Below are 26,524 nucleotides of genomic sequence, written 5' to 3' on the forward strand. Positions count from 1 at the left end.
CTGGTTACTGAGAAACAGTTATTGGAAAGAGCTTCGGGTGACTTGGAAGAGTGACTGAAGAGGAGATAAAAACTTTAAGTGAATAGCAAAAAGGAAGCGAAACTGAGCTTTACTTTTAATTTACAAGCTCTAATTATTGCAACTTTATATCTGACAATTCTGAAAGTAAAAAGAGACAGATACTTTTCACCTTTGCACAGCACAAAAGTAATTGCATGTTTCCTTGTGATCCCTCTCCTGCTCCATTTTGTTTGAGACTTTGAAAAGTTTATTAGCAAGTAATGTACAAGGGAAATACGATAAATACGATTTTTCTGAAACTATTATCCTTCTAATGGGTATTAGAGCATTAACTGTTAAGCATGCTGGACTGGCTCATGTGGTAGTCATTCTTCATGATGTCTTCTTATATACAAATCTGAGCACTAAAATGGATAACTTTGTTTTACTTTATTAAATTTATTGCTTCCATCCCTTTGCAATGTCAGTCATGTTCTGAATATAATTCCAGGATGCACACATAAAATAACATGAACTAAAAATGCTTATATATTAACTATATTATGTTAGAAGCAGCTGTGTGTTTTGGCGTTTTTTTTCCCCTGTATCTATTAAATCTCTATTTTCTACTTAGCTGAGCAATGACCTAAAAAACCACACTCATTGTAGAATATAACCTTGTTACGTTTGAAACATTTTTTGTCTCATTATTCCTGTTGTTGTTATTATTCACAGATACTAAACTGTGATTTTTGTAACCGATTTGCTAGTTGGTAGCTGGCTACAACCACTAAATATGATTTGGAAGAGGTTTTTCCCTTTGTTATGTCACCTGATACTAGCTACTACGTATTCCTGTGAAGAATATAGTGATAATATGAATAACTGTTGGACCAGAACTGGGCTAGAAATATGTTATGACCTAGTTTTTAAATTCTTTGAAGAAATGTTGATTACTACTTATGGATTCATAAAACATCCAGCATATGTGAGTCCAAAGGTTCTGCTTGTGCTACTCTTTCCTGGGTGCTGGGGAAAAAAACTGCAAGAATCACGTGGTGCTCGTGGAAGGTCAGGAAATAGCCACTGGCGATATCTGCAGATTCTTGCTCCTATGCCACTGCTTCTTAAAACACATAAGGAGGAAACCTTCTTACCATTTCATGGAACAAGAGAAATGGGTGTTTCTGCCCTACCTGGCATACCTGGTTCTGCCATATTCAGCACTGGTAGCTCCTTAAAAATATTTATGTGTTTAACTGCTCTTCAGCTCAACCATTAATTATGACAGATCTAAGCCTAAAATGAATAACAAAGTTGTCTCCATATTTTTATTATGTTAGAGTAATATTATGTTAATCATAATGTGATATGTTTATTTATTTTATATGTGTATGTACATGTACGCTTTATATATATTGGGGATAGGAACAGGAGTAGGGAAGTGGGATGAAGCATTATCAATTGCTCACCTGTCTGGGATTGCTTCTGCACTATGGACTTTCCAAAAATGACCCGAACTGTTCCAAGAATCTTGTTCAGCATAGTGTAATTCTTCATCTGAATTGCAACTAAATTCTAATGTATTAAATATATATATATATATGTGTGTGTAATCTGGATGTTACTGCTTTGAGGGAGAACTGGCATTTACAAATGGAGCTTTTGTGGAGAGAACTGTCACTAAAATGTCTTTATAAGACTGAAGTACAACTTGATAAATCAGGTTTATTGCTATCTAAGGTTATACTAGTCATTTATGGTTTGTGCTTTTTGACATTGACTGCCTCTCCAATGGTTAGGATGATCTTCATCAGTCAGCTAAGGGCTATTGAAGCTAGTATTTTTAGTCATATAAACTACAAATGTTCCTCTTGTTTCTAAGAGACTTTACACACCCACATGTTTTGGAAAATGTTCCAAGTTTCCCCTGAGTAAAAAAAAAAAAAAAAGCAATACTTGCTTTTTAGGTGGAGGAATGCCTTTTTGCCTTTTTTTGGCTAAGGCTGTAACTTTTCTGCCTGTGAGCTCCCAGGTGCATACTTGAGGTCAGCTAAGTTCCTTGTAATGGAATTGGGGTTTAGTTCATACAAAACCTATGGAATCCATGCAATTTGAGAGTGTAGTGCCCTTTCCCCCCTATAAATTGTGGGATTTCTCCCTTTAAACAATGCAGAGAACATACCCAATCCTGCTGGGAGTTGAGGCTCTAAAATAAAAAATGGCTTCCCAAGCTAGAAAAATGCTGTACATGCAAGATTTTCCAATGCCATATGAAAGGCTGTGGATGATGGAGTCACTTCCATATTACATACCATAGTCATAACATGAATGTTTGTTTTCTCAACAGAGATTTATTTTTATTAGTCCACATTTACTGAACAAGGAAAAAATGAGTAATTCATCAGGCTGAGTGGTTTTAAGTATTAAATGACTCTGAATGGAGTTAAAATTTATAGGATTGATGAAATGTACTGTTCCAGCTCCTTAAACAGGTCATGCAGGAATTATAAACAATGCTTTTTTATGAATGTTTATGAAATCCTCTCACAACCTGTTTATATTTTTTTTTAAGTCATATTTTAATCACAAGGCTTTGTGATCAGATTAGTGTATTTTCTTTACAAGCTTTAGGTTTGGATTGCTTTTATTTCTGATATTAGATGTTATATAATGTACCTCAATATATTGTATAAGCTCTCACATCTGCTCAAGAGTAATAATGTAATCCCTGTAACTTGCCATGACTGTAAAGTCCTCTTCAGTTTTTATGTAGCGGTAGTCCTGAAAACCTATCTATGTAACTGTCAAAGCCGCTCTTGTCAGATCCTAGAATATGCCACTTTAAATTGCATCCTGCGTTGTTTTGCGTTTATCTAACTTTTGGTAGTTTCTTGCATTTTCCCCTTACAGACTGGTTACTTTTTTGGGGAGGTTGAAGGGGCTGTGATGAACAAGTTACTTACAATGGGCTCCTTTAAGAGGTAAGAATTAACTTGACTTTTTATCTCTTAAAAAATGTTGCAAAAACAAAATAAAACAAACCCAAAGTCACATAAAAGATGGTCAAGACTGGCAGTGTGGCTGGATTCTCATGATACTGCTTTTCCATATGATCTGAGTGTAACTCAATGCCATGAATGTAGAATGTCAAGAATATTGGAGACAGCCGATAGTGCGTTTCTTGTTAAAAGAACAGTTTATTTGACTTCAGTGTTAAAACTGTTCACCTCTCCTGTTCCTGCTGGGCTCAAGTGGGGAAGGGATTGGGCCATATCTACTACTGAACAATTTTAAATGGCTCTAAAGCAAATAATTGATGCAACATTAAACATTTTGACCTGTAAAAAGTTGGAGATTGCTCGAACTAGACAGTGGAAAATGCCCAACTGTTAAAGGGACAGAGTTATTCTACAAGTAGCTCATTTTCATTTGCATGCTGACTTACCATTGAACATTGTTGTGACTATTGACCTGATCTTACTATCATGATGACAATAAAAACTAACAGTGATTTTATGTGTCATCCTTTGAAATAAATTGTGCATCCTGGGGAAGTGAGAAAGGTCTTTTCGCTTTAACATGAACCACAACACCGGAGTCTCCATGGCTTTCACGCAGCCTGAGAATTGTTCCTTACCCCTTTGTCCTCTCCTAGCATGAGAGAAGTGCAGACTATCTATATTATACTTTTCCCTTTTATTTTCCTGTGCATTTCTAATATTTAAATAAAACACACATCACTGGTCCCATCAACTGCTGAATTTAGTTATGAGTGAGGGTGTATACAGAGGCTCTCAAAACAGATAGTTTTTGTGCTTCCTTGGTAAACCAGCTCTCCTAAAGGCAGAAAGCTTTCCATGCTGCCTCTGCACATTGTAGCTGAATACCACTCCCAGTAAATGACTGACCTGAAATGGAAAGATCTAGCACTCACTGAATCATCCCAAGTTTTTGAGGGTGGCAACCTCCTTGTGTTTAGCACTACATTCTTAACATATGCTGTAAAAGGAAGTGAAGTAATACATATGTATAGAATGGGTTCTACAATTAAAAGATCTGTTTATACAAGAAATGGAGCATTTCATTCAATGCAAATAAAAACATCCAGTCAATTCAAGGGATAATGCTTTAATTTGTCCCAATTTGTTTTGTCCTGCCTAGCAAAGCATTCCAAACAGAATATCTACTGAACAATTGATGGTGGTAGGCACCACCATTGAGAAAAGAAAGGCTGCATGGCTCAAGCATTCCATTTAAGTGGCAGTGGGTGCCAGTTTGGCATCGATTGTTGGCTTATGATTTTCCTGGTCTTGAGCTCTGAGGGAGTTAAAGATAATGAAGTCACTAGATCAGTGCAACTGAGCTGCATGCTAAAGAAAATGTAAGCACAATGAGCCAATTATTTAAGCACAATAAACTGTCCACTGCCAATCAGTTAAAAATGGGAGAGAATCAAAGTGGTGTAATTGCACTAAATGAGCCACCTGCTGTATGGCAGATAGCTCTGTGCAGCAACAACAAAAAAGCCAAGCCCGAACTGTCTTTGAGCTGTGATAGATGAGGCCTTTAAAATCAATTATTCCAGCAATATGAAGAAGAAATCTTTGCTGGCTTTCATGAAAAGTACCCAGACACATTTACCATATTTTTAAGATTATTAATTTGTTTGGATGGAGTTGTGTTTTGCTTTTGCAAAATCTATTTTCTATGGAATAAGAAGAAAAATTTAAAAAACCACTGAATTGATGCAGTGGCAAAACCTGATAGCAATACTGTTTCCCTGAGAGCACAACAATATAGATATTGCATGCATTATGCTTGTCATTACCACTCTTACTATGGAGACTAAATCAGAGAGCAAGCGCTGTTCATTAGCATTTCATTCTCACAATATCCAGAGCCATCCTTCTTGCAGTTTGCTTCATATATGGCACCTACTATCTAGCAGGTGAATTACATAACTTTGCCATGTTTGATCTGTTCTGGCTCCTTTTCATTTAGATTAGAAGTAGAAGGTTCTATGAATCCTGATCTTCACTGCAGAAGAATTTAGTAACATCTGCAGTGACCATGGGCATGGAAAGTCTTCCTTTTGCACAATAACCTGAATGGCACTGCAGATATGTGCTACTACCTCGCTGATTCATGCCAGCTTTCAGGCTCCCTCTCCACAAAAAGAATGAAATAAGTCTTTGTGCATTCTCTCAACTACCACTAATTTGGAGGGATATAAAAGTTCTTTTTAGGATTGAGCTGGAAGTGTTAAACAAAAGAGGGTTGTTTGCTGCTGACTGTATTTCTTTTCAACCTGCAGCAGGATGAAATTCAATTTTTGTGTTCGCTGTTTATTTTTTAAAGTGAGCTTAAATACCTTCTTCCCACCTCAATTTCTTTAAACTCAGTACTTCTTTTGAATAATGTGTTCATATGTATGTATGTATATTTTCTTAGTTTATGGGGTTTATATTTAGGGAGAAAAATTATCTCAGTGCTTCCACAGCAACGTGACATGTTCTATGATTTCATTTAGCAAAATGATGTTTATCTTATACCTTGAATGTTGCACACAGTTAAATAATTTAAATATAATTTGAATTCATAATTAAATAGATTAGGACGTGCTTATGGAAAAGTATATGCTTCATGTAACTTAGGAAAAAGTTTCTTTATAGTTTCCTCAGCACTTTGTTTACATAAAAACAGTGGAAAAAGTAGATTCAGCTTCTCAAAGCATGAAAATAGAAAAAAAAACACATTAACCTCAGAAAAATTAAGGGCTATCAGAGCAGTCAGATCCCCAAAGGAATGAACTTAGTAAATCTATAAGAGAAAATGAAATAGCTCTTGACTTCAAAACACTTTCATCCTTTCCAGCGGAGGAAAACTAAGCAATTCTGCAGGATAAATACGGAAGCAGCAGCATTTCCTCTTAACAGTTCTGTTTCCACCAGGCACACTCTTGGCCTCTGAAGAAGAATCTATGCTTTGGTATTTAATCATGTTGTCAGGATATACAGATGAAATGGTACACCCCTGGATTCCATCTTTCCCAGATGCTAAAGCTCACTCTAATAGGTTCTTGTTTCTTCAAGAGTTTCTCTTGTTTCTCATTTTTTCTTGCTCTGTTTCTTTATCTCTACTCACATGCTCCCCAGTGAATAACACGTGCTGCCTTTGCCCTTATGGCACGGTATGGCCTCGATCCTTCACCTATGTTCTCCAAATGTGTGCACATAGAGGCAGACTTTCATCTCTCTGTCTTGATTTGCTTTATAAGCAAAACCTAGCAAGTGTTTTGCCTCCAGGTTATAAAATTATAAAAAAAATCAGAACTCTTTACTAAGCTACTTGCAAAGAGCAGAACATTCTTAAAACCAAACCATGAAAACAAGAACTAGTTGCTCACCAACAGGACACTAATGCCACTGAGGGTGCAGAGCCTCCAAACGAAGGGTATTTTTTAGTTTAGTTTAGGCCACTCTTTCTTATTTAAGCATTTGTTTTAATAAGATATTCTTGAATGTTTGATGAAGGTGTTAAATGGACACATACTTTAAAACTGTGTTTATTTTCATGTGGATTTTAACAGTCATTGGTTTGACCTTCTATTAATTTGACAGTGTTTCTGAATGTAGATGTGCACTTTGGAGATCAGTGACAGACTGAAGGAACAATTCTAACTGGAGTTAGTGGAATTTGCAACTGGACAAATGTAACTGTGATGTAGCAGTTCTTACATTATAAAAAGTTTTGCTGTCTTTAGTGATGATTTATTTAGTAAAAGTAAGCTCAAAATAGGGTAGCATAAATGCCACAAAAAATAGGTAGATGAATAGGCATGTTTTGTATGGGCAGGCAGAAGACATTAAAGGTAGGGAAATGAGCAGACTGTTTCCAATAATTATCTTCTATATTAGCTGTCATGTGCACTGCAGAGCATGTATGAGGCCTGCACCCTTGATCTTGAATTTCTAAATGAATAGTATGTAATTGTACTTCCCTGGAGAATGACATTCATTTTCTTCAAAAAAAGAGCAGACTGTCTAGTATGGGTTTAGAACTAGGTACAAAAGAACCAAATAATATGTCACTTCTTTTTTGTCATGACCAACAAGAGCAGCCATGTTCTGCTGTGTTGTTTTTTGTTTACTTTTGTGAAGTTTTTTGTGGGGCTTTTTGGTTGGTTAGTTGGGGTTTTTTTTTTGTTTGATTGGTTGGTTTGGTTTGGTTCATTTTCATTTATCAGATGTATATCTGGTACCTGTGCTCTAAAACTCCCGTACTGCTGCGTGGTATGTTTTCTGCTCATCTTTTGTCCCTGTGACATCTAAAATTAATGTCTTAAAACTGAGAGTGGTCATTGTTAGAGTTTATATATCTGTAGATATTACCACTAATTTAATGCAATATATTAGTATATGGGAATTGTTTTGCCTGCTTAAGAGGAAACTCGGGCATGTATGCTATGGAAATCAGCTGTCATTCTGTAAGACAGAAGTACAGGTTGAGTTATTGTTTGTATACATGTTATGCTTTGCATCACCTTGGCAATTGGGAATAGCTGAATAATAAATGCAAAGATATGTGGTGACAAGTTTATTTTGTCAAAATGCTGTAATTTATTTTTATGCTTTTCATTTATTTTCTTAGTGGTGAAAGGAATTAGTCTGACAGCTTCTGATACTAATAATCTGTCTGACAATGAAGGTGACAGAACCAGAGCAGCAACAGCATGAGATTTCTTACAGTGTCCTGCTATGTCCTCACAAGGACCCTTTCTAGGCTTTAGACACTAGTTTCCTCTTCATACCATTCAACACTGTCCCTCCTTCCCTTCCTTGTGAGAATGTAAGACAGACTGCATATCTTGTGTCTGAGTTAACAAACATCTTTCCACCAAAAGAGAGCTGTAGTCACCATTAATTTTTATGTATACTGCTGAGTAAAGAACAGTTTCCATAATTAGGGCTTCCTGTGTTATTGATTTCCTTTGCTTGGTTCTTTGGAGCACTTCTTCCTTTTTTTTTTTCTTTCTATCGACTTGACATTTACTCTACTCAAACAAGCTCCCCAGGGAGATAGTCACAATCCCAAGCCTGTCAGTATTCAAGAAGAGACAAGACAGTGCCCTCAGACACATGGTGTGAACTGTGGAGGGACAGGAGCTGGACTCGATGATCCTTGTGGGTCCCTTCCAACTCAGGATGTTCTGTGATTCCATAGTTACAAGCTTATTATTCCCACACATTATATGAAAACCCCCAAATCTTGAACTGGTGACAAAACATTTGAAATTTTATGCATTGAAGTTCTTTCAGCTGTTATAATTGTCAGTGATTCTATTTTACGCTACCAAGTAGAAATCCATCAGTGTGCTGAAAATCTATCTGAAAGCAACAGAGTTTCTGGTTTTGTAGCCTGTGCTGCTGGTAGGTCTTAAAAGTTTAATTTTCTTGAACCAGATTCATACTCAGTTGTATGTAGATTGCAAAGTACAAGACTGGAATTTACTATAGCAGAAAATTTTCACTAAAATGTGTTTGGCCCCAGAAGTTATATATGATGGAGGTGCACACTTAGTTTTTGGTAAGTTACTTTCCATTCGTTAAAGATGATTGCACATTGTTCATGTTTGTTCTATGACTGATGTTAAAAACAAATGCTCTGTAGACTTCAGTGACCAGGTGTGGAAATATGGGCAGTTAACAGCAGGGTGATGTCAGAAAGTCTCAAGCACATTACCTGTAGCAAGAGCAAAGCTCTCCTGTGAGGTGCTGTCATGTATAGCATGGACTTGGGCATCTAAACGGACTTAAAATTAGATCATGGGAAACAGGCAGTTATGTTCACTAGCTATAGTCAGTTCAACAGGATACAGTTAGATGCAGTTATTTAAAAGTGTAATACAATCACTTCAAAAATGGCAATCTGGAAGCCTTTTCTTTCTGCAACACTGAGTTATGTCTGTCTTGGTAAGAAAAAGATTATTTTCTAAAATCTCATGAAGACATTAGCAATAAAATAATGCCCTGGAAATTATACCTGGACACAGAAGCAGCACAGATTTCAATGTGGTTATGGGCTTCATCCACTGCTCTTTGAAGTGTCTTGCAAAATTCCCATTTGTTCTTAGTGCGGAAGAATCAGGGCTTTTAAGATCATTTGGCAGTAATGCTTTCGCTGCTGTGTTTGGCACATCCTGTGTGTGTGGTAGTTGTTTGAATCATCATTAGAAACTCTCAGATAGGTGTCAAACCTGCCAACTTTGAAAGTTAATGAGATGGAAATGTGTTGTTCAAAAAACCAGAACACACTCCAGATTTTGTTGAGAAATCTACATCAAATATATTTAGTAAGACGAAACTCATCATAATATCATCCATGGATGATATTCAAGCATTTCCAAAAAACAATTTTGCAGTGTTCCACAATGATTTTGAGGTTGCTTATTACAACTCTTCCCCTCTGCCATCACTCTAAAGTTTAGTATTTTTTTGCCTGTAAAATGAAGGGAATTTTTAACTACATAAATGTTAACATTTGCTGATAGTGTAACCTTAGATTGTTGTGTACCCTGTACAATACAACAATCTACAAAAAGTAAAATGTAGCATGTCATGGCAAAATATTAATTATATTTCAGATTATTTGTGAGTACGTCTTTCAGCTTTTAATGCTTTTTTATCTTTGAGCATTTAAAGAATCTAGTACATCTAGTACAATGTAATAATTACATGAGAAATGTAATACAAGTACAAATATTTAGAGGGGAAAGGCTTCTTCGAAAATTTGAAGTGAAGTTCAAATTATAACAGATGTTCCACATGACATGATATAATAGTATTTAATTAAGAATTCTTGGCAGAATAACGAACTCCACAGATTTTCCAAACAGTTCTAGCATACAAAATTGAAACTTGAGAAACTTATTGCACTTTCAAACACCAAAAACAAACTATTTGCAAAGAATAAAGACAAAACTGAATGCTATTGTACTTGTAACACTAGATATTGAATGAAGCAGGATGGGACCATTTCATCCGTGTAGAATTCCTTGACTACTCTGCAGAGAGCACATTAACATCTGTAAGCTGCCCTTGTCTGCACTTATTACTTGCCACCATCACTAGGAGGTCCAATTTGACGTGTAACATGGTCCTTAGAGGAATAAAATAGTCAAGCCAACAAGACTGGAAAGGCTGAGCTGTAGAGATTACCTTGCAAGGGCTGGATTCTGACCATTGTTAAAGGGGGAAAAAAGAAAGGAAATAAAAAGCTAGGGAAAGTGGTGTATTACTGCATGCCATACAGGCAGCACGGCTTACACCATGTACTGCTCTGTTTGTCTTGGCAGATCTGTGTGCGCGGATCTGGCTGTGGGCGTGATTCTGCCAAATATGGTCAGTGGTCAACTTACACCCGTGTTTAGGTCTCTAGTTATGCGTTTGTCTACCATGTGACTCTATCTGCCAGTCCACAAAACAAGGGCTTCCTAGCCATTTCTATTCTGAATATAAGATAAAATTAATGATGTAAGTGGTATGACTATGTGCTGAATGTTTAGTTGAAGCTGCGAGATCAAATGTATTAGATATTTTGCCTGTAAACCAAAAAGAAAATGTAGGCATAATGAAGAGGCTTTTAGTGATGGTTGCTGTCACAAAATTAGATCAGAAAAATTATAAACAGCTTCTACCACAGTGGATTACAACATATTATTGCTACAGGTTGCAGTGTTTCATGGCATGCAGTGCAGAATGCCTCATGGTGATGCTGAATGCATTTCATGACCTGTTTTTGGCAGCTTCTGGGACATCCTTTCTGTAGCTGAATTTGTGTGCTCTCCTTTCTCTTCGCTTAGAAGCAAGGCACACAATGCAAAATGTTGAAGTCCCATCTCATACATCTATAAACCATCTATGTCCAATTGTGTTCCTTTGTCTCTCTGATGATGCAAAAGTCAAATGGATGTGTTCAAATAATACTAGTAACTTTTATATTTACACTTTTTGCAACTTATCAGCTAAAGATTCTTTACATCTGCTATAGATGTTAAATGTTTTTTATGTGGATGAATATGGTTAATTAATTGTTCTCTGGACAGACAGATTTAGAGAAGTAATCACAATTCCACATGCTATCTCTGAGTTCTGGATTTTGCATTTAGATCTCTGAAGTGTATCAATTATGAGTAAAATCACAAGCAGAAAGAAATTTCCCTGTTTACTATGCATCTGAGGAGGCTTCCAGCCTGTTTTTATTACAGCAGGTACCTGACGTGGAATATTTTGCCCTCATGAAAAGAACGAAAAATAAAGCATCCTGCTTCAATTATCTGTACTGTGAATACACTGAAATTCCACCTCTCTCTTCTTTGGAAGCAACACGTTGTTATTACAAATTAGTTGGCAATGACAACTTAGATGCTGGAACTGTAGAAGTGTCTTTCTGCTTTTACTGGAGCTCAAGAGTGGTCTGTTGTGAGAAGCCTCTCAAATGCATAGGCTCTTTTGCTTTCTGGGGCTAAATGTGCCAATCTTAGTCCAGAACCAATTGTTTAAGCATCCTGATGAATGTGTATTCTCCTCGCATTGTTTATATCATTGTGTGTTACACTGTATGTCTATCTTCCCTGCTTTCTCCCAGTTATGCTTTTCCTTTGTTCTGTAGTCTGACAAAATCCTTACAAATTTTTCAGTGTTCCTTACCTTTATTCTCCTTTGTGTAAAGTGTATTTTAATGATCCCTTTCCCTATTTTCCCTGCTGCTGCTACAGTATTTATTTTCCTGTCTACTTTGTGGGCAGACTCTTCCACATTGTCATTATTATTCCACTGTGTTTTCTTCTTTTAGTCAAGCAGTTTTCTGTTCTTCTCTGTAGAATTACACTTTATGACTACCAGGCCATGTGTAGAACAAACAAAGAGAGTAGCGACAGTGCCCATAGCTTACTGGACGTAAGTATAGTGAATTTTCTGAGCACCTTTCCATGCAATCATCAAAGAAAATTGTTGCAAACATCTCATGGCCATTGTAAGCGCATTATTTTGATTTGGAATGCTTACAGCTCTTGCATACAAGGAATGGTTCATTATAAAAAAATGCAGAGTGTTAAGCATTTTCAAGCTCAAATACTTACACAGTCTTTTTTATTGCTGGACCACGATTTCTGAGGTTCTGTCAGAATATTCTTTGCACCATATGAATCCTCTTTCTTAGGACTTTGTAAATTTGGCAATAGATTGTGCCTTATTTGGGGGACTGGAATCACAAATGCCTTTTCTGTGTGTAAACACATACATGCAGAAATGTAATTCAAATTAAAAATGGAGATTTTTACATATATATATATATGTATATATATAAAGATTGATTAATTGGCAAGGCATACACATCGGTGATTTTAACACATTTTTTTTTCCTTAGTATTCAAGGAAGTTGTCTCTTAAAGTAGAATTTCAATGCATTTAAACTCTTGTTTTCAGATCTGAATACAAACCCGGACCCTTTGCAAGGCCTAGTCGAGTCTGAAATTTTGGGCTGAAATTTTGCTTTCCTTTCATCTCTAGGAAAGACTTGTAGCTTTTTATCTTTTCTTGTAAGACAGTCTTTAATAGGCAAAAATCTTTACTCTCTCAGGCTTTATGCATTCTGCCGGCTTGCTATTTCAGCCTGCATGCTATGGACTGACACTCGTTCATTGGCTCTGTGCATTATCAGCCCTGTCCAGAAATACTCTTTGTGGCCTCTGAAAACTTTAAATGGCCATTTACTGCTGTGGCAAAGGGCACTGCTTCACTGAAGTCCTGATTCAGGATGGCTAAGCATGGTTTTAGAAATCCAAGTAGTTCTCTTAAAGTCAATGTGATTTCTTACATGTGCGAAAATACTCTGTTGATATGGAATCTAAGTAGTCTGCAAAATGTTGTGCTACTAGGAGACCCTAACACAAATGAGTTAGACAAGGGCAGATTCCGCTACAAATTTCTGGAAACTAACTGTTCTGCCTGAGATACCTTCATAAAAGAATAATCCTATTGATATTCTTTTCAAAAATAAAATATTCGCAATATAGTGGAAGTACTATAAACACAGGATTTTCAAAGTATTTGCTGTATATTTGTTGTGATCCAGAAAAATGGAGGGAGGAGGGAAGAATCTTACAAGCTACTGAAGTGCTTACAACTAAGCTTTCAATATATCACAGATAACTTAATTCAGGTAAATTCAAACTCCAGAAGCTTTTCCTAGTCTAATTAGACTGACGTAATGAATAGAGATTTACATTGTAGGGGGACAAGCCTGTGAATTGCAGCCTAAGAACAGCTCATATTATTTACCAGAGCTGTTTCTCCAGCAATAGCCTGGGAAATAGGAACCCCTAGAGGTTAAAGATTTAAGAATCATTTGCAAAACTTTCCTTTTCCAACTGGTAATCTGTGTTTATGATCAACCACATTAAAAGGAAATTTCATTACTGTATATTTTAATATTCAATATAGTAATATTCACTTCTTTATAAGCAAAAGAAATTGTTCTTTTTCTCATGCTACCCATGTATTTGAATATCCATAATATTGTCTTTACATGAAGAATTCTGTTAAGATATAAATACTGTACGTTTTGCCTTTTTATTAAATTAGTTGCTTCTCTTCAGCCTTATAATGCCTTCTTTGCTGCAATAAAATGGATTATGACTGAGCTTGTCTTGTAAGTAAATTTTATCAAGAACTTAATATTTGTATGGATTAATGAATATTTTTACTTTTGAATACTGAATATATGTTTGTACTTTTTGCCTTTTACATACAATGTGCTGCTTCTATTACATGATTTTTATTACAGTAATATTTATTATTTTTTTCTTTCAAATTTTTCATTGTTAAAATCTGAGAAAGTTTTGGCTTTATGATTGCATGGTTTTACTTCTTACATTGCTCATGGTCTTCACTTCTATTCGTATGTCTTTGCTTAGTCAGTCTGGCAGATCGCAATATACAAACCAAATTTATTGTTGCGGTTACTGTTAAATTTTACAGAAATGTCTGGCTGTTTGTAAAGCTGCTTGGGTGGGCAGTTGTCAATATAGCAAGTTGTTCTAGTGATTCACTGTATTGTCTGCCACTTCATGAATTTCTATAAGACAGACCTGTTACCGAACATGCCAGATAACCGTATACTCTGGATGTTGCTGAACTTTTTCACGTGGCCTAAGTCTTCTAACGTTTCAAGTTAATAAATAATGAGTATTTCCTTAAGAGAGATTGCCTAAGAAATCACAAAGAAATACCATATGGAGAATAGGAAACCTTTAAATGTATCTTATATTATTAACCTATATGTTTTATTATTGCTCTTATCAGAGAGCAGAATTGCAGATTTAACTGAATTTTATCTTTATTGCAATACAACTGATTTTTTCTTGTAGTAATTTTGTTTTAATTGCAAATTATATGAGTTTTCATCAAAGTTTGGAGTAAGAGTTAAGAAGAATTAACAGAGTGGCTGTTGCCAGAGGGCAGAGACTGATCTTAAATGCAGCTTTCAAAGTAAATATCAGGGAAAGAAATCATGTTAAAATATTACTTTGATGCTAGCTATAACAGCTTGAAAATTTTCCAGAAACTTTCTGGCTTTTAAGTATTGTAGTGTCATGTCCTTATGATAACCTGGATGTTGGTTTCACATTCTTTACACTTACAATAACTGACACACTGCCACATTTCAGTCCATTCTTCAAAGTAAATTGCAGTTAATGTTAGTGAGAGAATGCATTATCTACACATCTAATTAGAACAGATTAGACACTGGTTAATCAATATTTTCTTCTCCTAGAAATAAATTAGTTTTATTATTTTAGTTCCAGAATGTAATGTAAGTATTTTATGTGTACTTCTGTACTGTAGCCAGGACAGTTATCATTCAATGGTACTTTACTAGAGTCAAAATACCCTGCGTAATGAAATAATGAAGTTCAATAATCTTCAACAGAAAAAATACTGTATGCTGCCATGCATTGAGAATTTTAATGGACAGTTCAAATAAGATCAATAATTTAAGTTAATTACAGGTAAATATATTAATTATTCATAAGGTTATATTGAGAACAAATTCTCAGTGGCAAAATACAACTCAGTGAAAATATGACAATAGGAGTAGTTGATAATCCCAGAGTTATGCTAGTAACATGAATATCAATTCTGTGTTAGCTTTTGTTTAAAATAGGCTTAATGGTATCAAGCTACTGCCAGCTTAGTGTTTTGAAAACATTCTGTGGGATAATATGAAAATTCTAATGATTTCTATAGGTTCCTTGTGGAATTTAATCTATGCAGTTGGTGGCACTCTGATCTAACAGCAAAAGGTAAGTATATTTTTTTTTCCTGACTATAATGCTAGAAATGGTGAGATTAAATTGGATTTTTGAAATTCAAATGTGTATAAAATGTTTTAGGTTAAGTAATAGGTGTCTGATAACAATGTTCACCATGTCAACATCCATGTCTTTGTTAATGTTTCCCAAAACACAAGATAATTAAGATCTTCTATGAATAGTGCTTGTGTGTACTCTAGGAATACAGTACACATGGAAAAGCTAAAATAGTAGATAGTGTTTAAATATGTGGTGCTTTGTTTGGTTTTGTTTGCCCTTTTTTTGTTGTTGTTGTGGGGGGTGGGTTGGGGTTTTTTTGTTTGTTTTGTTTTTAATGTTCACCTTCATACCAACACAGTCTTTGTGAATAAGGCAATTATACTAGTCTGTTTCTGCATATACTACATTTTTTTCTAATGCATCTGTAATATGTAGGGGGTTATTGTACTGGAAAATGCCATTTCAACAGAAGTTCACAGAAATGTGGTAATTTCAATATAATTTCATATAAAAATATTTTTAAGACTTTAAATAGTAATTTTTATGCATTCATTTTTAAACAAGACTTTTTTTAAAAAGTAATAAAATCTTGATGAATTAAAACTAAATTTATATCAAAATGATTTTTTGAAATGTGGATGCTTCATTTGAAATAATGATGAAATTTTAATAGTTTCCATAACAATTTGAAGTTGTCTGTGTCAAGTGTCTCTTGTATTTTAGCAGACTTTTTATGGCATTTCAGAAGTGTTGCTCAAAAGTAAAAAGCTAACTTACAAAAGCAGTGCTCCTCAATTGGCTGTTTCATTGGCAAAGTGTGCCGCATGCCGTTTATGGTATAATGGTTTAAACTGCATTCTTCAGTCTCATATTTGCAGATTTGCATATTCCTTAGCAAAGCAGGGGTTAAAATTGCTGCTTTAGGCTTCTGTTTATATTTGCATTGCCTGGATACTAGGCTGTCTTTATGCCAAAATAATATTGTCTGAAGTTAAAGGTATCAGGAAAATGGAATGTACTGATGCCCTCGAATATTCCAACATCCTCAGTAGTAAGAAGATACTGGAGCTCTTCTAGCAGAAGGGTCTATCTTGGAGCAACTGGAAAGTACAACAGTCAGTGGCAAAGCACATCAGGCTACTGCGTAACGTGTTGTAAATGCTGCGTAGGGTCAAGGGGAGGCTGAGATGAGTGTCTGCTGGAGGTGAAGATTTGATAAGAACCTTCTGGAGATTTAGGTGGATTCACTTAGTGTAGCCTTTCCCATGCTAATTTAAAGGGTACACTGCATCGCAACACTAAAGGCAATTCTTTTGTTACATGACATGAAACAGCCAGTGGTACTTGCATTGCGTATCAGGGAAACTATCCTTTACAGACAGCATTTCTCCTTCATTGCGTGAAAATGAATGTCTGTTTTGTATTTTAAACATGTACTAGCTACAGAAGACAGGAATTAATACCTTGCAACCTTTATTTTCTTGAAGACAAAACTATCATTATAGCACTTTGACAGAGAAGTGTGACTGAGGGATTTTCATTCATGTTTTAGCTGAAGTTTTAATTATGTAATTCACTTGCTCCATTTCTCTGATGAGTAAGAGTGTTGAAAATACTCCCTCATCATGCTCATTGGAATGTCATCATTTCTTTGGTATTGCTTGCCCAGTTCAAAATTGGTTAGGTACAGTTGTTTAGAAACCAACGTATGTTAGTAAAACAAAAGCAATTGAGATTTCACAAGAGCGAAAAACAAGTTCCTACGTATGTTTTTCTGTAGATGTGACATTACCACTAAGAGTTGTAATAATTATGACTGCACTTCACTAAATTAAAAATAATGATCTTGCACCTTTTTTTTTTTTTACTTAACAATGCTTAATGAAGCTCAGAAAAAAACACTCATGTCTTCTAATGGGGAAATTGCTTGTTGCTCTAATTGTGACATTAATAGAACACCACATATTACAGAGATCCTCGAGGGTCCCCACATACCTGCCAATTTACCAAAAATCTCAATCACATTGTAAATGAGAGAGAAGAAACTGTTGTCCTAAACCTTGGGCAACCCCATCATCTTCTGGACTCTATCAAGGTGCTGGAAATCTGAGCCCCATGGATCTCTGGCAGTGTTTTTGTTACACAAGCCATATGTTGATACAAGTGAGGGTAGACCCAAAATACATGTGATAAATTTCAGTCATTCTTGGCAACAGATAAGGAGAACAGAAGAGAAAGGGTGAAGGTGCAGTAGAGCTAGTCAGACAATTCTTAAGAAAATGCTAAATTGTAAAATATGTCACAACTACAGTGAAAATACCAGAAGTAACAAAACTTTTCTGACCCAACTTTAGTATCTTCCTAGAGATCTGTGCATTTCAGGAAATATTTTAAAATTATATAAAAAAATTATGAACAGTTCAGAAATGCATATTCTAGTGAGTGATTGTGAATGCAGTTTTGCTTATTCCTCTGGCACTGTGCAATAGATACTCCACTGGCTCTGAAACAGATTATCTTGAATGGAAGATCTGTCGAGTCCAAGAGCCTGTTCAGTGTAATCTATTTTTGTCATGCCTCGTCTTGTTTTCTCACTTAGCAATTAGTTTAAGATAGGCTTAACATTCATGCTGATGTGCAAGTGTTCCTTTGTGTTAAGGAAGAATGTAGGGGTGGGGAGGAAAAAGAAAGGGAATGAGGGAGAGACATCATCCAACAGATACATCAGTGTGAAAGTCATCAACTGCCTTCAGTTCCCAGCTTTGCTGCTGTCCTGTAGTTTGACCTTGAACCAGTCTCACTGCTCCCTGGTACCTCAGTTTCCCAGTCTTTAAGATGTGAATAGTGATGCTTTCTTTTCCCTTGCACTGCAAGGGCTTCTGATTAAAAGTGTTATGCAGTCTTAATTTTTACTATTTTAGGAGCAGACAGCAAGCATTAGTTCTGGGCCAAGTAACACTTCTGCCCCTCACCCACAGAGTAATTCTAACTGATGAAATTCTGCAAAGATCCCCAAGCTGTAATCCCAAAAAACTGTTTCAGCTTCAGTAAAACGTACCACAAATTAGTTGTCAAATAAATGTAACCCCCCATATATAATCACTAGAGGTGCACAGCATCGCTGAAATCAAAACAGTAAGTCCGTTTTGAATTTGCAGAGAAAAAAAATACAAGCTTGTGCATAAATGTAAAGTAGGTTGGTAATGGCTAAACCATGAATAACTACTTTAAAAGTTATGTATTCCAAAATTACATTCCATGGATAAACTTTTTTTTTTTTTTTAATTGAAAAAAATAGTGTTATGCACTGCCTAGGAAATCTCACAGGGTGGCAGAAGCTGAGTAATGTTTCCATTTTCTGAGAGCTCTGTAATGCAGCATCTCATGTTGTTCAGAATTTTGCGTGCTATTCTTCGCATGTTAACATCAAGATATTTTTTCTTGTGCCTATAGCGCAGAGGTTGAAACAAACCCTAGAGCCCTGTGATACTGAATATCCAGCTTTTGTTTCCGAACGCACTATAAAGGAGACCACGGGGAATATTGCTTGCGATGACTGTTTCAAGTAAGCCCTTTCAATTTTTTTTTTTTATACAACTGTTTGTGACAAAGCAGTAAAACTGATTTATTCAAGGTTATGTTGAAAAATGTACAAGTCTGTTATATCTTATGTAATGACCTCTGTCAGGGTGTCATTTCTCTTCTTACAGAGATCCTTTAAAAGTTCGATACTCTTAAATTAAAGTAGTGTCTACTATTTTCTACCAAAAAAATGTAAAACCAGTAGAGTTTTATGCTAACTTCAAATAATAGTGAATATTTTAAGACTTTTCCTGGGCACAGGCAGCATTCTAATGGAATATTCGGTAAAGATTTAGATACAAAAATGTTAGTGCTGCTAGCTCTCCTATACCAGAGTGAAATCCTGCTGGATAGGTTAGAAGTTCCCTTGTGGTACTGTGAGATTCGGCTGTTTTACTTGAATGCCAAACAGTGTTTCCTTCTTAGAATTGTGAGACTGAAAGTGTGTGAGAGGATTCAATCTATCCTGCAAACTTTCAGAGTTGGGAAGCTGGGTTTGTAGTAACGAACCTCACATGTCAGTGCTGCAACTGCGTCAGTTCTACCAGTGCTACTGTAAGTTGTCCCTCTTGGGGTTAAAGGAAGAGAGAAACTTCAGTCTAGCTTTCCTCCTTCATACTGAAAATGTATTTTCTCTGCATTTAGTGAGTATGTGCAGTGATGTTTTTATTATCGTTATGGTACACTGTAATTGAAGAATTATATAGGTGGTGTTTATGCAAATTTCTGTACTTCAGTAAGTCTCTTAATTGGCTGTCCTATATACTGAGAAGTCATCATCACAAAGGAGATGAGTATTTACAGTGGTAATTTATATATTGATATAAATGACAAGAAGAATGTACACAAGAATGTATAAATCAAACAAAAATTGTTACAACTCTCCCTTTCCAGGCTAAATCAATACGTGATTAGCAAATAAAGGTGACTTCTCTTTGAAGTCAGTAGTTGTGCTTCTGGACTTGCTTCTGAATTTTCCCCTTGATATCTTAATTGTTTTAAAACAGGAAATAGGAGTAAATACACTGGAGATTTATTTTGCATACTAATATACACCTCTAATTTGCTGTTGACCAACTTTTCATTATAAGGAATGTATTTGTGTCTAGTATGAATAATAGTTTTTATATTGCTTTGTGGGACAGAAGTTTGAAAGTGCTTTGTAAATCGATTCTAAGGAGCCCTTTAAGTGTAACAATAGGTCCCACTGCCTCAAAAGTACAAACTCGACAAAATCAAGCCATGACTTTTCCACTTGACATATCAAATACAATCTATGTTACATTGCTATGAGTGCTTCATGCCAACATTGTAGAATTCAAGCAGCCTTACTTCATGATCATTTCACAGAAGATTGCTGACAAGTTGTGCAACAAATTATCATACATCTCTTATGTTTAAATATTGCAAATAGACATGATTCCATGAAAAGAGTAATTTAACAGGACCAGGTTTTCTCAAAGAAATGAAGATTTGAGTCTGTCTTCTTAGGTAACTTCAGGTCAAAGGAAATAGCTTTCAAAAATAACACAATTCTGCAATACTTGGACAGCACTGAGTTGGAAACTGAGTTTAGCGAAAATTATAGTATTTCAAAAATAATGCGCTAAGATCTTTTTCATAGAAAAAACATTTTGTGTTCCGCAGTGGAACAAAAAATAAAAGAAAACCCTGTAAGTTGCAAACTGATCTCAAGGCACCCATTATTTTTCTCCACAAGCAATGGCAAAACCTAAAGAAATAATCCAGAAGAACTATTAGATTCTCATGGGAAAGTTCTTCGTTATACCGTTTACCCACTGTCATTAGCAATCTACAAATTGCATCTAAGATTGCAGACTGCACTGGATTCCAAATATTTTTGTTATAACCCAGGACACTTTCCCGCAGAACAGCTAAGGAATTTGACCCAAAGTCCTTTGTAGACCTACATCTTCTGACCCAGTTTTCTGTTTCATGGCCTCAGTACCAATAAATATTTTTACAAGCAAGTGTATTGCTTAATACTTGTAATTTAAGAATGATGGGCTCACGCAGACAGAATTAAGGTTCAACCTTATATGCAGTGAGTTTTGAACGGACGCTATGTTCAGTCTTAAATCTGCATGGCATCTCTTGCATACTGGGCTTTTGATTCAGATCGCATTGAGTCAGTGGGATTATTTTGTGTCCATCTTGGATCCAGTTATAGATTAATCTGTTTGGGACATATACTTGCAAATCTTGATTACAAATAGAAAAATATATTTATAAATATTTAGCTGAATATGCATCCATTCTACTATTGCAATCTTATTTGAAAGACAGTAGAAAATTCAGTATATTGTGAACACATTTGCAAACAAGTTGTGCAAATACTCTACTGCAAGAAAATTTGTGTCCCGACTTACTCTTTTAAGCCCCTGTCTTTTGTTCCCACAGTGTCAAGCACTACTCTAGAGCCCTTGTCAGGAAAAGGAGACTAAAAGCAGTCTCTTAGTAGAAGCAAAAATGACAACTGATGTTAATTGAAACCATATAATGTTACTTAGATAAGACATTTTGGAGCACAAATACTGTGTTATTGCTAACAAAGTCACAGTTGTAGTCAACAAGGTCACAAAGCGACAGTCTCAGTCTTATTCCATACTGGGTGTGCTGTTACTGGCCTTAGAGAAACACTCCACACTTCACGGTTACCAAGGGGAACAGTTATTAACTGTAGTTATGAAAACTAAGACCTGTTCTCAAAAATCATTCCAATCATAATTTTTAATCATGGGTGCTTGGATTCAAATCAAAGTATCCTCACAAATAACTCACACAGCAGAAAGGACTACTTGCTAATTATTTTTTAAATATCTGGCTCAGCTTTTCAGCCACCTCCGAAAACTTAAACAATGGTATGGCACCTGTACATTTAAGCAGACTTTGAGTCAGATGGTAAATGTATAGAGCCATACAAAATACACTCTATGTATGTAAACTTATCTTTTGCTTTCAAAAATTAAATGCTACTTTGGGATAATTTGCAATGTTTAAAAACAACTTTCAAAAATATAGGTTTTATTAAGAAAGCAGGAGCCTAAAAGAAAGTAAGAATTAACATAAGAATGTCATTAGGGTCAGGGTTTGGCTGTCCCACTCCATAATTTGTTGTTATTCAATATTCCAACGATTATTAAATTAATCTGTTATTTAAACAGCAATCAAAAACAAGTCAACCCACATTTTTAAGCACTGTCAACAAGAGAGAAAAACTGGGATTTTTAAAAAATCTGAAATGTTTTCATATTTTCCAGTAAGCTCTTCCCTTTTATAGCCAAAAACTGGGGGAAAAAAAAAAAAAAAAAGAGGCATCAAAGGCATCAGCATTTCTGCAAGCTGAGATGGTAGATTGTGAGAAGTTCTATGGTAGCTTCAATGTTGGAAATAGTTAATTGCTAAAGAGAAACATTTTTTTGTCGATGTTGACTGACACTCCTGTTGACTCAGAACTAGACTAATGCCAAATGCACTTGGTATGGGTTTGAAAGGTCTTGTGCTGCTCGGAGATGTGTTTTTGATTAGACATTACATTTGAAGTCTTTGGCTCAATAAGCATCTCAATGCTGCTTGCAGTTTTATGAGGTATTGCCCCAATATGTTGGCCAATTTTTAATACAAGTATGTCAACCAAAGTTCTTCAGCAGTTCTCACTGGTTACGTTACCAGGTTTTGTTTCTGATGATCTCAACACTGCGAAGTTTAATTGCTGGTACTTAAAAAGCACTAAAAATGCCTAAGAAAAGCATCCTTAGAAAGATAAATTTGTTAGAAAAGATAATGGCTGTTATGATATTTGACCACTCATCTGTTTATAGAACAAATAAACAAAACATCTCTCTAATTGCAGAACTTGGTTTTGCCTGAAAAATTGGGTGTTTTCATTTAGCTTAATTTAGGAAAATTCCATTAATTTCAGCCTTAACTCGGGCTGCTATGAGTGTGGGTATAGATATTCTGACTATGGGTATATTCATCTGGCTATTTTTGTATTAATTATATATTTTTAAATTTCAAAGTAACTGTTTGAGTGCATAGTTGCCAAATTTGCATGTTCAACTGTAGAAACTGTAGGTGTATAAGTCAGGCAGCAGCTGCACAGTCAAATGCTTAAAAATCTGCCCTTTTAACCTCTCCTGCTCATGTGTGATGACATACTGGACTTGGACACAGATCAAAATCTGGCCTTACTTCCAGTGACCCAGGGAGAAAAGCCCCCTTTTCTTTTAATTGCAGTACTCATGGGTCCACAAGGTCAATACCAAAAATCCAAAGAAATTGTTTTGTTCCCAGTTGCTTCTTTGTGCACAGTCTTGAGACACAAAATAAAAAGTAAATATGAGAGAGCCATATTTTCACTAGGGAAGCAAGGAAGTACGTAGCTACAATCATCCTAACCCTGGGAAGGACTTATGTGCATCTTTTAATTATGCAAGATGAAAGTAAGTGTTCCCTTTATTTTCTTGTACATCACATGCAAATTTCCTGTTAAATTGATAGGAACTACTGATTTGATTGAACACTGTCTAATATGTTATATACTTGTCCCGCTGGAGTGTTAGTAACCAGACAATTACTTAACAGGGAAAATCATCCATAAACCAAATGCCTTCTCTTGCTTTATACAGACTGGGCATGGAGTACTGTTCATTGTCAATAAAGAGAGGTTAATGGCAGTGGAATTGTAGTCCAGGATGACACTGAACCCTTCATGTGGATTTATAAAGACAAAGTTCAGACTTGTCCACTGAATGGACTTATTTGGCAGTAACAGATAAATAACAATCCAAATTAGATTCAGATTGTTCAGGGTATGAGTATATTAGTGTCAGGAACAGTGCAATCTGCAGACATTAAAATGGTAATGATTTTTAAAAACCGCTTAATCTTGAGACATACCACCATTTGCTAAAATATTTCTGCATTTCTTTCTCAGTAGAAGCTTGCCAAACTGCTGTACTTGTTCGTGTTTAAAATGTGTAAATAAATACACAGTTCAATTTCCCATGAAATAAATAATCATTTGCCTTTTCAGATGCAGTTAGTTTACTTCTAAACAAATCAGCTTGCCACATAAAACAAGCAAAGCATGAAGGCCCGATTTCTTCTCATTTGGAGCTCTATCTATGTACATCAGAATACCCCTGTAGATTTTCTGGAGTAATTTGGGCAGTAAATTACAGTCGGTCTCCTAGAAGACATTTTAGGTTGAATTTATTTTCCTGTATCCATCTTATAGGGCCCTGAAGAAAACCAAATTTTCTATGTATTTCAGCATATTTTGCTTGGACTGTGTGTTTGTACATGCTTGCTTTTTCAGCAACCATGCTAAGTACCCATCTGATACTGTACATATAAATGGTTTGACCCATGCCCATGTTGAGTCACAGGCTACAGTCAAACTGCTCACTGGCCTGGGTGGTGTTGAACACTTGATCGCTGATAGCTTGCTCAGGTGTGCATGCAAGTCAAGGAGCACTTTGAAGAGAAACTCCGTGTTTTGTGTACCCAGGAGTTAATTTTTGAAGTCTCAAAAATCAAAATCTTAGTCTATAGAGTCATCTTGCATCTCTGTTTTGAAAACTGGATCTTCCAGATTTGCAGAACATTTATGAGTGTGGCAACACTTATATTTGTAGCAACAGCAGTATTGGTATAAACTTACAGTAGCCAAAACCCCAAAACTCTGGAAGATTCCAAAAGATTTTTCCCCTTCTCGTTCCTTGTAAAAAGTATCAAATTATGCAATTTAAACTGCTAGAATTATTTGTTAAAAGTCTTCATACTTAGTTTGAAATCCTATATTGTGTGTTACCCACACATCTCCAATTGTATGCTGAGTAACTTCCTCTTCACTCCAAAGACAACAATGATTATAATGTTTGTCATGCAGGTGCAATTTAAAGTCACTGTATGGGTAATTTAATTCTACCCTTTGATAATGTATATTTTGAATGACAAGTTCAGGAAACGCTGTAAATTACTATTTTCATTTATGGAAATAGGTATATGAAATAATAGGGCAAGACATATATAAGTTACCAGGCAGGTCTGTGCCTGTCAATTATTAGCTTAACAATCCTTTGGGCAGTTTTCAAGCATTTTTTTTTTTTGTTTGCCACCACCATCCTCCCCCCCCTTTTTTTTTTCTTTTAAATATACAAAGATTTTCTATATACTATTTTTTTTCAGAACTTTTTTAGTGTGCTTGTTGAATTCAGGAGTGTCATAGATGCTTATACACAGAATGCCCTGTTACACTGAAAATAGTCTTTAATTATTATTCTCAGTTTCTATGTCAGAGTGTTCCCCAAAAAATCAAAACCTTGGAATTTGTTTATTTAGTTGGCAAAACCATGCAAATCTGTATTCAGGTTCTGTCTCTCAATTTACTTGGCACTGTAATCATCATAAAAATGCTAGAGAATGTAAGAATCACAATGGATCAAAGAAGAAAATGTGTATTTAATGTAAAAAACCATTCTGACCATAGTGATCTTTTTCAAAGGGCATTTTTAATGGCAAGAAAAAGGTATTGATGGAGAGGGTGCCTGTGTAAAAGTAAGAGAAAGATGAGGAAATATAGAATGGTCTTTTCCTGACAGATGTGTGCAAATTTTTCATTAGGAGACTTCATAGTACTGACCATACGTTCCATCTGTAAGTACTGGAGATCCATGGGTCAGCTGCCTAGCAATTCGGTCTATTAATGTTGTCATTAGTTTCTCTGTAGATTTTTTCTAGAACAGGATGTGCTGTCTCTTAACTACCCACTTCCCTACTTATGTCTTCCAAATCAGCCTAGAGCTGAACTTCTTGAGAAATTTATAAATAAACGTTCTGCATGAGAAGGTGGTGATCTCCACCCATCCACTGTTCATAGTTAAACTCAGTAGTGCTATAAAATGTAAATATTGCCATTACTTAAAAGTTAACGTAATTTTACATTTTAAACAAGCTGTCACAATATTAACCAAATGATAGATAGTAGCTGACACAATGAAAGGATGCTTTATAATGACAGGAGATTTAAGAAGCTATATGAATGTCATAAAATCTTGAGCTCACTTGAAACATGAATATATATCAAAGAAGGCTTGGAATAAAAAAAATGTTAAATTTGGAAAACAATGTAGTGAATTTTCAAAGCTGGGCACACTTGTGAAGAATTGCTATCACTAGGCAATTAATTTTATTTTATAATATGTTTATGTTATATTATATTCCTATTGATCAGAAGCAATGCAAATGTGACTTAGGCATCTGTACATTTAGCACTTCACTTTATAAATTATTTGAGAGCTAAATATATATTTAATAACCTCTAACTTGGAAGAACAACATGATTCTTCAGATTTGAGTGCCACACAGGGAATATTTATGTATTACCTAAAATATTACACTGTTTTAACTAGCTATGTAGAAGATAACATGCAGTGTACTTAATTCTTTCAGATGTGGTCTTCTCGATCATTGCTGAAGTTTATATTTACAGAAATAAAGTAACAACATCCTTGCAAAGCAAACTGAGGGCACATTCAA

General features: G+C 35.5%; 1 protein-coding gene across 9 annotated transcripts in view; it reads left to right on the forward strand.

Moving 5' to 3' along the window:
• CACNA2D3 (calcium voltage-gated channel auxiliary subunit alpha2delta 3) overlaps positions 1-26,524 on the forward strand; it is a 458,229-nt gene that overhangs the window by 421,588 nt on the left and 10,117 nt on the right. For 7 of the 9 annotated variants that reach the window (XM_065075322.1, XM_065075320.1, XM_065075323.1 and 4 more), the window contains 5 exons: positions 2,914-2,984; positions 11,885-11,960; positions 13,661-13,713; positions 15,312-15,367; positions 18,830-18,941. In XM_065075322.1, the coding sequence (XP_064931394.1) occupies positions 2,914-2,984; positions 11,885-11,960; positions 13,661-13,713; positions 15,312-15,367; positions 18,830-18,941 (368 nt within the window). Of the gene's footprint in view, positions 1-2,913; positions 2,985-10,357; positions 10,404-11,884; positions 11,961-13,646; positions 13,714-15,311; positions 15,368-18,829; positions 18,942-26,524 lie in introns of those variants that run through there. The other 2 variants (XR_010475065.1, XR_010475064.1) reach the window with 2 other exon arrangements.

The sequence above is a fragment of the Columba livia genome, chromosome 10 (assembly GCF_036013475.1).
Source record: "Columba livia isolate bColLiv1 breed racing homer chromosome 10, bColLiv1.pat.W.v2, whole genome shotgun sequence".
Classification (NCBI taxonomy): Eukaryota; Metazoa; Chordata; class Aves; order Columbiformes; family Columbidae; genus Columba; species Columba livia.